Source organism: Camponotus vicinus, unplaced genomic scaffold (assembly GCF_025532165.1).
Source record: "Camponotus vicinus isolate PSW18456_S1 unplaced genomic scaffold, iyCamVici1.0 SCAF_3, whole genome shotgun sequence".
Classification (NCBI taxonomy): domain Eukaryota; kingdom Metazoa; phylum Arthropoda; class Insecta; order Hymenoptera; family Formicidae; genus Camponotus; species Camponotus vicinus.
This window is the reverse complement of record NW_028141967.1, coordinates 8,985,379-8,997,569: the sequence shown is the minus strand read 5'-3', so window position 1 is coordinate 8,997,569 and position 12,191 is coordinate 8,985,379. Positions and strand designations below refer to the sequence as shown.

The following is a 12,191-nucleotide window of genomic DNA, read 5'->3' as shown; positions in this document are numbered from 1 at the left end:
CCAGTGGGTCGCTTCCGGGTCCTACAGCCTGGTCGCAATACTGGTAGTTACTGCTTCGGTGATAACGCGGTGATTGGGCGTATCCCAATCCCGATACCCTGCCCTGCGGGTTAGGCTTTGCGGTAGGCACCGCACGTTAAACAAATTACATTATATGTCTCTATCTACTACTCCCTCGTGGGGCACATGACCTTGGCGTGGTGAGGGAGCTCTAGTAGCCAATAGGCGAAGCTAACAAGTATCTCGTACGGTCGGTCAGCTGGAAACTGGGCGCCGGTGGGAAACTGCCGGCCGTTTTTCCACGCGTGAACTGACCGTACAAATAGGGAAAATATTCTACGTGGGTAATGGTACTCCCACTATCCCCAGAAAGCTGATTTAAACAGTGAATATTTCGGTAAGTGCAATGGGGTAGTAGTAGCGACGTATTGTTGCTCTACGAGGCGGGCTTATCAATAGCCGGCCTCAAAGGTCGTAAGACTATGTAGAGACAAAATGTTTTAGAACTCGAAATGTTGCACATCCGCTGGTATGCGCCTTGTATGGTAGGCCATGCCCTAGTATGGCAACTTCAGACCTCCTTGCGAGGTAGAGGTAATAGTGCTAGCAAATGCAGCATCGAAATTCGAACAAATAGGTAGTTCGTGGCGGAGCGCCGGCTACGCCTGGAGACGAACCTTAACTACTGGGGTGGCCATTCCACCCTCCGGCGCACCATAGCCCTGCCTGGCCGAGCGATAATCGTGGCGAGACGGGACGCTTGTCGTCCCTGTCTTGCCCGCTGTTGCTTGTGCAGAGGCGGGGCTTTTTACTGCAGTCGCGCTGAGGTTTCCCAAAAGGGCCTATGACCACGGCATCCGGTATCATTCTGGGCCATAAAGTCGCGCTGCAGATCTCCCACAACAGCAGGAGCCCGTGTATGCAAAACCTACGATGACCAGGTGGGGAACACCCTCAAAGTCTCCACGAGACGCCTCGGACCGAGGGAGGCATTCGCCATGCACACGAAGAAGGTCTGGTAGCCCTCGGGCCCAGGGAAGCCCACTGAATGATGTTAAATGATTACTTTCAGTCCCTGGGGTAGGTGTTGGGGTCGGGGAGATCCTCCCGCGACCGGTCGCCAAATTGAAACTGTGTTAATGATATTAAGGAAAATTGGCGACACCGAGGGTGGCAGCTGGTTGTCTCGTCGCTCAGCTAACTGAAATGGGCAAGTGATGGGACGGCTGGGCGGGAAAATAGGTTTAAGTAGTGGCGTATGCCCGAAGGGGCGGGGTAGCACGTGGGGGGTCTCTTCGTGGTCCTCTCCACACACAATAAACTGTCCCTATCTACTGTCGGGACGTACTGTGAGTCGTCCTGCATGAATCTAATAGATGGTGAGATCAGAATATGCAGAAATGAATAAATAACAGAAATGATCTTTGTGGATTAAGCGAAGTTGGCTACGGCTGGCTAGGCCGCTTGGGGCGGCGGATGTGCGAAATTGACCTCTGGCGTTTTAGCGACCCGAGTAGAGGCAGTGAAGGGCCCTAAGAGGCGGGGGCCCATAAGTGAATAAATAAATGAATAAATAAATAAAAATTAATAAAATATCCAAGGAAGAAAGTAGGGAGAGGACGTTTCTTCGCGATGCTTGGCTCGCCTGCCGAGCTCCGATGGCGTACCTGCTCCTGAACGGACTGATCTTAGGCGCGGAATTGTGTTTAGACGGCTGGACCGGTCATCATGTGTCGCGGCGTGTCCCGAATTTGAATTTGATCGGGACGAGACGTACGCTGCTGGCGCGTATACTGGTCTCCGTCTGGACGCAATTCCGAAGATCAGTCCAAGAGCGCTCAACGCTCGTGCTCGCTGGTAACGTCTCCCGCGGCCGAGTTGCGACGCGCTAGGGTGGATTCAATGCTCTCCACCCTGAGCAAAAAATTTCCTCTTTTATAAAGTGGCTCACCAATGCTCCCCACCATGAGGAAAAATTTCCTCTTTCAATTTTATTTTTTGCAAAATTTTCACTGCTCTACCATTTTCGGGGTCAGCTCTGGAAGCAATACGCCGGCATCCAAACTTAGGCATGCTCAGGTGTGACCAAAGTGAATTTCACCTCTTGGTGTTTAGCGGAGCGCTGACCTCTTATGGTCATGTCTGCTCTGCAAGCAACACGCCGGCCACCGAGAGGCGTGCCTAGATGTGACCTTGTGAAACTTCACCTCTTGGTGCTTAGCAGAACGCTGACCTCGTGAGATCAGGTCTTGTGCGTTTGCTGCCCCATATGGGTGCTGGGCCGTGGCACGCGCGCGCGCGCGCGGAGCAACACCAAGATTCGTCAAAATTTGCCGAAACGGCGAAAACCACACGCCGCCGCTAGAAATGCTCTCTGGCGCGCAGCATCGAAAAATTTTTAGGCACCGTCAGCATGTAATGAAAAAGGTGGCCTTTTGGTAGTGCATGGTCTGCTTGCTGTTCTGATCGAGCCAGCGAATAAGAGAAAATTGCTGGGTAATGGCTCGCGGTACGAGGCGACTGCGTTTCCTCAGAATAACCATGCTTCTCTCTAAGACGTCTGGATGTCACTGCTCTGCTGAGCTTGCCTCCGAAAGCGTAGGTGATGTAGAGCAGGTAAGCCTGGGGTCCTGAGAAGCGATGGTTGGGCCGTTGAAGCGATTTAGACCTCTAGTTAGGTCCTCAGCCTCTCACGAACCCCGAGAATCTGGTAGAGAGCGTACGTTGTCGGATACAGGATGCGCATTCATCAGCCTCTCCTGTGTCAAGTCAGTGCTTTTACACCTCCCCGTGGTTCCCGACGGTAACGTTGTGCCCTCCGGTACAACGGCTAAGTAATCACTGGCGCCGTAGACTCCTCGACAGCTGATGTGACTCGTCTTGAGGAGCATCGGTTTTCCCTTCTTCAGGGACAGACAAAGGATATCTCACAGCATAGCCACGAGTCAGTGTCAGCCCTGCTGACCAAATGGCTCGTATGTGGCTCTTATACGGAATCACCTTTCCCCTTTTTGGGGCTAAATCGGAACTTTGGAGGAATGGCCGATAGCAGTGCTTTAGGCGGAACCTCCGCCTCATTCGAGGCGGTGGGTCGGCACGTGCTCGTCGACACGTTCCCTGCCCGTCGGGCTGTGAAATCGCGGATGGGGTTCACTCCGTTCTGCCGATGAAAGCGGCCCATTCCTATCCTGTTTTCTTTCCCACTACTTCCACTCCACTCACACCGGTGGCCTATCTCCACTCCGTTCGCCTCTCTCACATTCCGGTGTGGAAGAGGAGAACAGGGGCTGCCGAAGACCCATCGGGCCCTGCGCCTCTGAGGTCTTGGACCCTGCGGCGACGGAACCGGGGGTTAATTAATCTCTCTTTTCTTTCAGGTACTTCGGGTTTCGGCTGTTGCCGTCTGTGGCTTCGTCGATAGGCGTCGTTAGGTCGTCGTTGTCGTCGCGATCGCTCTCGTCGCGGTCGGTCCCGTTATTTTAGGTCTGAAGACTAAGGTGTTAGGAACTGTGCCTAGGGTCTGCATGGTCGCGTAGACTTTAAATGTCGCGGTCGCGAACGGTCCGTCCCGGGATACCTGCCGTCCTCCCGGCGTATTTAGGCTTGGCGGCGTAAAGGTGGCTCTACGTCGTTCGACCACCCCTTCCACCGTACTCGTGGGAACAGAAATGAAGTTGATCAATTTTAAATCAGTAGATATGGGCCACTATGGTGCGTCAAAACAAACCCCCACCACTCGGCCCCTGGCGCCGTGGGCGTGGCCAGGTGAAGTGGAGGGAGGCGTTCTGATTGGTGGAAACAATGCCCCACCTCCCGAAGTCTCGATTTTGATTGGCTTGCACCATAGTGGCCCAGAGTTTGATTGGCTTGCACCATAGTGGTCCAGAGTTTGATTGGCTCGCACCATAGTGGCCCAGAGCTGCGATTGGTCGACGCCGGCTGTGTCGCCGATTTATCAAATTTTTATTTCCCTACCTCCGCGGTACTAGACTCGAAGAAGCAATCCTCCTCCCACTCCAGCCCTGGCCCACCTGTATAGGGTTCCGAGTCAAATTCCCGTTACCTAGCCCTTAGTCGCTCTCGCTACGTCTTGGCAGAACGAACCCCCCCACCTACCGACTTTCGGGGTAGCTGGTATATGTCTCGAGGAAACAATCCTTACCTCTCCACTCCGTCTCGGGGCCCGCTATGGAATATCGAAACAAGCCTCCTCCGCTCGAACGGTTCATGACGCACTTTATCGGAAAAAAAGACAAAGCATCTCAGTAGGAGACAATAATTATTATAATTATTATAATTATTATAATTAGACTACATTGCACTACAGAGGTAAAAAGATGAACATGCGGATGATTGAACGCGAGGCGGGGGTGTTATAAAGAAAGAAGGGAAAAGTTAAAAGTATTAAACACGAATTAAGATAAAAAATTTTTACATTTATTAATATTTTTCAAAACCAGCCATTTTTTAATAAAATTTTTGCTTATTATTAATATACAGAAATATATACAAAGAAGAATTATATTTATATTGTTATAAATTTTACATTTTTCTTATGCTACTTACAATATTTATAATTCTATTTTTTAAAATAAAATCGGAAAATGCGCGACTTTTATTTAAAAAAGAAAAAGTCACCCAAGAAATAAGAATATTGTTATACCGCCACATATCCGTATGGTAGCGAATATCTGCTATTGATAAATCTACGCTTTACTAATACCGGCGCACATATTTTTGTTTCACTTCGCGTAACAATTTCATGAAACGCCGTACGTCGAATCGCGCATTAAAGCGTAGATTTATCGAAGTTTCGTTATTTTCTTCTTCTTCGTTTTCCTGTGTGTCTTTTTCTCTCGCTAATAGTAGCTTTTTTATAGCATTAAAATTAATTCGTCGCGAGTTCTCGTAATTGAGAGTAATACCCTTAACTTTACAAGTTTCGTGAGTATTACCCTCCGGTGTTCGCACGATATAGGCGTAAAATTTCGGACCCCCGGACACGAACGCCTCGATATAGCTACCGCGGCCGTAGCTTTCGAGTTCATCCGTCATGTCGCCTAGAAAATTTCCCGTAGGCGGCATGTATTCGTTCGAATCACCGGTGCTTATAAAAATACACGAATCCGTATCGTAATATAATACACGACGATCTAAACGTTCTAGGTACTCGTACAATTTTAAACGCGCTAGTGCAGTCGTATACGCTGCTATCACGACGTTTGTTATCGGCGAGGGAACGAGAGCCTCTTGTCGCAGTCGCCACGAAACATACATTACCTCGTCATTCACGGGTAATATGTCGGTTATCTCGTATTCGGCGCTCGTTAGTAATGTCGCGAAACGCTGTTGTGTTTTTACGATTTCGGTAGTCGGCAAATTGGATCGTTGGCCGAATTTTCCCCAGAATGAATTTAAGCACAGTTTCGCAACCGAGCGTAAACCAGGATTCCGCGCGATGTTTCGCTTATCAAGAACGATACTCTCAGTTTTTTCATATTCCCTCAAGTATCGCTCTTTTGCCTCATCGTCGTTTTCCCCGCATTCGCTCGGCCAACCACTGGCTTCCTGTTTAAGCTGTAAAAACGTATTAATATATTCGGCGAACAATCCACCTTGCCGCGACGCACGATCGTATTGGCTAACTCTATATTGTCAAATTTCGCTTACCGACGTTACGAGATAACCTTTCTCGACGGCCTTGCGTAATTCGCAGGTTACCCAGGTACCCTCGAATTCACGCTCGCTATCATTATGAGTGCACGGTGTCTGAGAAAATGTTTCGCAGCAACTACGACATAACGCGAAGAGTAATTTTCCTCGTACGCGATGCGGAAGTACGGGGTGAAATAAATCACGAGGAGGGAGTACTCTACAGCGTATGAGGCCTTCGAGCGAGTCGAAATTATAATTCGGTGACCTTCCGACTAACGCGCTACATTCATCGCCGACGTAAATTTCCGGATGACCGATCGGAAAAGCGCCCGTCTTCAATACAAACGGGTATAATGAGCATACGTCGACGTAGCGTATTTTCTCCGTACCTGTGACTTCGTATTGAGTTGCGATATTTCCCGTACGCCCACCGAAAAACGCGTCGCGAGGATCGAGCGGTGGTGTTTCTACCATCGGATGGTTCGAAAATCATACATTACGCGATTGTCGCGCATTTCTTGGTCGAAGGCGCACTCCCACTTTTCCGACACTATGTATCCCCGCTGACGAAGGCGCCATGAAACTGCGAGAGTTCGTTCATATCGCGAATTTAATGTATCTCCGCGATCCTCCCCCGACGAAAGCGCTTTATCGCGATTTACAGGGAAACAAGTTGGACATCCGTGCCAAAAGCAACCGTGAAATTGCAACACGTGACGCTGCGTCCTTCCCGCAACAGACGTTTCGAAATAACCATCGACGAGCGTACCCTCGATCGTGCGATATTCCCGCGCACGCCCCGCGTGATTTATACGACGGTCGAGTTCGCGCTCCATCCATATCAGCCATTGTAAGGCTTTACGCGAATGATTGCTCGCGCATCTGTATCCCCCCGTAGGAATAATGCCTATCGTATCGGCTTGCAAAAAGTTTTTCCGGAAAACCGTCATGCAGGTCGAAGCAATAGTTGTACATTCCTCGAACGGGCATACATTTCCGCGATCTAGGAAAATTTTTCTAAACGCTACGCACGCTCGTCGAAGAATATCAACATCGTTACGACAATAGCGCACTATCTCGCGTTGGAAGTCGAACACGGTATTTTTTTCCCTCATTTCGGTATGCTATGTGAGAAAGCGTTCGCGCTCTTGCGATTTCATGTTATCCGGAGAATAATATTGTACATCGGGTAACGGTCCGACGTACGTTTGATTTTCGATAGTATTAAATAAATGCGGAAAAATGCCCTTATCCTCAGTATCCTTTAGCCCGAAAGCCTTAGGTAATTCGGATAAGCGCATCGGCATATAATTAACGCTATCGATGAATTTTGTATGTCCCGCGGTTAAAAGAATAATTCTTGTGCCGTTTAAAATTACTTTCGGTTCAATATCCCTACAATTTTCCACGATATATTTCAAAATAAATTGCGCGTCGAACGCTTTCGCATTATGCGCTATACAAATTATGTGTTTAAAATATTTTATCGGACGCGTAACGAAATCTACAAACTGTTTAACCGGATCGCGTTGAAATACGAACTCTCGCACTCCGCACCAACGACACCACACGGACATGTTATTTTCCCCCACGCATGCTTCACAAATCTGTTGTGCGATGCATAGCGTCGGAATATGTTTTTTTATATTTCCCGTTCCTTCGACCGTCTCGTCCTGCCGCGTTTCGAAATCGTAAAATACGAAAGCCACACGTCCCTTTCCGCGTTCATATGCACGTTCGTTCTTTTCCGCGTTATCACATATGTTCCGTGCTTCTTCTTCTCTCGTGCTAGATATATCTACCTCATCCGGTACCATCGCTGATGAAGATGGCCCGGCAGAGGAAATATCGACACGTTGTCGAAGAGGTTGCATATAACACATATGATTGCGCGGTTGTTGTGAACGGCATAATTTGCAATAAGAAACGCCGCATTCGTGTTTTAAATTCGATTTAACGATACGCCCGCAACTATCGCAAAATCGCACGATGCTACAAACATTAGCGCGTGTTCTACCGTCGTACGATTTCTCGCTACGATGACGCTCGAAACACCTTGCACCGTAAAATAGCCGATTGCACGCGTCGCATTTTATTTCGGCGTAAGTGGAATCGCACAGTGGTGCGGATAAGCATCGCGGACATTTATTTAAGCACCGGTGACTATTGGGTCTATCGTTTCGGAAGCCTACATTACACGCTACGCAATAATTGCGAGTACCAGCGGCGGCTTTTAAATTTAAAATAGGATTATAATGTCGCGAATCCTCGTAATACATGATATTTAATCGCCGCGAGGACTCGCGTCCGAGAGAAGCGAGTATTTCGGCACCGTCATACATCGGTTTTTCGCCGCGACCGAAAGTATTAAAATTATACACAATAATCACGATATTGTCGGCGGCGAAATAACGCTGGAAACGTTCGATTTCACGAATTCCACAACCCTCTTCCGGTATTGCGACACCGGCATTTCTCGTTAATTGCAATGCACATTCGCGTTGTAACGAAGAATGCTGATATCTTATCGCGTTCCATTTCTCATGCAGCTCACCCGTACGGATATTACCGCGCTCGCTATAAGTTTGAGCTACTACGAGAGCTCGAGGGAAGCACAGGTTATCGGAATTATTAATTTCGACTATCGAACGTTTCGCGACATCCCCCCGTGTTAACGTGACGCGACCGCGACCCGAAGGCATCGAGACATTATAAACCCGTATGTTAAATTGGTCGGCGATATCGAGACCACCGGCGCTCTGTGCTAACGAACTCACAAGTCTCCAAATGTCCTCGTAACTCAAATCACGCGCCGGACGAAAAGATATACCCGCAGGACCATGCGATAAATTCGGCGAATCAAACGATAATCCTACGTAATCGCCCGGTTCACATGAATTTAACGCATACGCGTGAATTTCGCGAAACGCGTTTTCTAACGAGTGATATATATCGTTGCCTTCAGTCAACGGACGTATCGCGAAACTCGCTTCTCTACCGATTACCCGGAATCTTCTAAATTGTCGCGCATTTTCCGATATTAAATTTACAAAATTAAAGTTATTACTTCCGACCTGTTGGTGAAGTTGTTGCTGCTGCTGCTGATGTTGCTGTTGTTGCTGTTGTTGCTGTTGCTGCTGGTACTCATGTTCCTCCTCCTCGTCCTCTTCACCCTCCTCGGTCTCGGATGAAATATTTTCCGAGCGGGGTAACTCGGCTACCTCCCCCTCAGTCTCATCCTCTTCCGCTTCTTCTTCCTCATTGGTGTGGGAGAGCGCTGAATTTTGTTGGCCGTCAACACCACCTCCGTATTGTACTGTTAAAAAACCGTATAAATTATAAATACTATTTTTGTTATTTTTATTATTTTAATATTTTTATACTCGAATGTAATCCGTACTATAAATATTATAATACAACGAAATAATCTCACCTTTTTAGCAATATTTGTTGTTTTTTATTCCGCTACTAATATTCTGGGGAATAGCTAATCCCCCAGCGACGAGTTTCTAAAGAAAAATTAAGAATTTGGATTAAATTCGAGCATAAAAATATATCGAGAAATAAATGATTAAAGTTACCTTCTCTGGAGGGAGCGTATATATTTTCCTCTTCTTCCTCTCTCACAGTCTCTTCTTCTTCTTCTTCTTCTTCTTCTTCTTCTTCTTCTTCTTCCAGCACTATCACTTCTTCCTCTTCCTGCACTTCTTCTTCTTCTTCCCCACTCTCTTCTGGCTCTTCTTCGTTAATCTCCACTCTCTCGCGCTCCTCCATCTCTCGCGGAAATTCTAATAATATTTTAAGATTCGAATATTTAATATTATAGAAACAAAATTTAAAACAGTTCTAAAATTATTTTTATATTTGAATTTTCGTTTTAGCCTATTTTTTACATAATCATCATCTTTACCCGGCGAGAACACTTCGCTATCAGGGCTACTGATTGCATATGTGATGTCGTCAGCGTTCATGGTTTCCTCGTCGTCGTCGTCGTCAAGAACGACAACGGGAATCGCCGGATTTTCCTCGAGTAATCGCGGTCTTCCTGAAATGTAGAATATTTTTTATTAGTATTGATTATTTTTTTTTATTACTACCGAACATTCTATCCGAGAAAAATTAGCACTCGTTTTCATTACGTGCAAAACTTACGCGAAGGACCTGCCTCGGGTTCTTCCTCTGCGCGGCGTCTACGTGAAGGTCGCACTATCGCTGTTCTCGCGAGATTATTGTTTCCTGTGATTAATTAGTAATTAAATATTTAACTTTATAATCGCGATTTTTCGTATTTTTTCTTTAAAAGCAAAAATAAATAAAATAAGTAAAATAATTACCCGTCGACTGGATCCTACTGTAGTTTTGAAGTAGGTAGGTTATATGTCCACCTACATCTTCCTCTTCTTCATATTTTTCATCTTCGCTCAAGGCTCTTCGTGTACTAATTATTTCGCCGGCAATATTTAGTAATTTCGCGTCGCCGCCGAAATGCCCCAATTTACATAAAATTGCAAGCAATGTATCGGAGCAGGCACACGCGAAATTCGAAAATACGCTGTAATTATGTTCACTTGTTTCCGTTAATTTGGAAATGTAGCTCGCGGAATTTATCTTTGGAGATAAACTCGCAGCCAACTTTGCACAACTCGATATCAAATTTTTATTACACGCCATTTTTTTTCTTAAAGGAATAACACGCGAGTGAAAATTGTACAAGTTTCCTCGGGTAAAGAAAATCTCGAAAATGCTTATATTCGGTTAAGCGTTGTCCATTTTATATATTTTCCTCCCCACTCAAAAAGGAAAATCAAACAAACCTTTATCAGCGCACGGAGAAGTCCATGAAAAATGTAGAAGTTTGAAATTTCTTGTAGTCGTATATACCGTATTGTAATTATATTTTTCACCGTAGCGCGAATAATCTATTTCATTTCTTATTTTGTTTTTCGAGAAAGCAACTGACGCTAAACATTTTGCTAATTACCTTAATTAAGTAATGGTTTACGCATATGATTTCTTAAAAACTAGGCGTAATAAAAAAAAAATTTGTAATTATTTTATTTGTCAAAGATTTTTATTTTGCGTCGACCATAGCTAAAGGGGTAAAGAAAATCTCGAAAAAGCTTATATTCGGTTAAGCGTTGTCCATTTTATATATTTTCCTCCCCACTCAAAAAGGAAAATCAAACAAACCTTTATCAGCGCACGGAGAAGTCCATGAAAAATGTAGAAGTTTGAAATTTCTTGTAGTCGTATATACCGTATTGTAATTATATTTTTCACCGTAGCGCGAATAATCTATTTCATTTCTTATTTTGTTTTTCGAGAAAGCAACTGACGCTAAACATTTTGCTAATTACCTTAATTAAGTAATGGTTTACGCATATGATTTCTTAAAAACTAGGCGTAATAAAAAAAAAATTTGTAATTATTTTATTTGTCAAAGATTTTTATTTTGCGTCGACCATAGCTATTGCACGAATATAATAAATTTTTAAAATTATTTGTTTCTTTAGAAGAAAAAATACACGTTTAATGCTAATAATAATAATAATACACGACGTGTTGCTGCGTGTTCGCAGTAAAGGACAGAAGGAGATATCGGGAAATATGTTGAAAACGTAGTAAAAAGTACTCTGTGAATTTTTTTTTAAGAAAAACTTATGTTATTTATTATATTTTATCGATGTACATTTATTTATTGGTTTTCATAAAATTTTCGTTTTTGTAAAATCGCACGAGAAATTTCATTAAATTTAAGCGAAAGTATCTCTACAAATATAATGCTGAAATATATATCTAAAAATGTTAAATTATTAATTTGAGTTCGAACACTTTGTTCGATTTGTTCATAATTTCCTTTAATTGTGAGTTTTATAATTTCGCAATCTATGTACGATGAGGGAAGTTTTAATTCTATTTCGTTTATTATATAGTTAGCACATGTATTGACAGTATCAACGATATTAATTAATTGCGACAAATGCGTATCTATGCATTTTATAATATTTTCCAAGCCGAGGAAAGTAACTTTCTGCATCACGATAGCGGTGTTATAAGTTTTTCGTTTCTTCGACGGAAGTTGTTCTTCCTTCTCGACATTACTCGCGGAATATTCGTTGGTTTCCTTGTATGCCACTAGAATAGCCCTCGAGCCATAAGCGCTGGTAAAGTTGATGGTGATATTGTTAATAATAATCGGATTTATTCCTCCCGTTCTTTTTTGATCGTCGTTCAAATACTGTCTCATATGTTCCATGCAGGATTGAAATTGCTGCCACGTGTCGGAGTCGAGACAAATCCCATCGGCATTATTGCTCGTTAATTTAACAATTGGAACAAAACAGTCTTCCTTCGTCGATTGCAATCCCACTTGTATCTTCTTAGTGAAGGATGAATTAAGTCCGTATGTTGTTGATAGCAACAAATGTCGGTTTCTTCCACCGTTGCCGATTTTATTGTCTCCATTTCCCGGCTCCTTAATATCGCAAACATGCGAGGATTTCACAAAACTGGCTATTTCCGTCGTTCCAGCCATT

At 44.6% G+C, this 12,191-nt stretch overlaps 1 protein-coding gene across 1 annotated transcript; it reads right to left on the bottom strand.

Moving 5' to 3' along the window:
- Positions 1-2,361: 2,361 nt before the first annotated feature.
- LOC145968971 (uncharacterized) lies at positions 2,362-6,129 on the bottom strand. The gene is made up of 3 exons (XM_083094853.1): positions 5,671-6,129; positions 4,926-5,577; positions 2,362-2,630 (listed from the first exon to the last, which is right to left on the bottom strand). Exons 1-3 carry the CDS (start codon positions 6,127-6,129, stop codon positions 2,362-2,364), a joined length of 1,380 nt encoding a protein of 459 aa, XP_082950979.1.
- Positions 6,130-12,191: the final 6,062 nt, after the last annotated feature.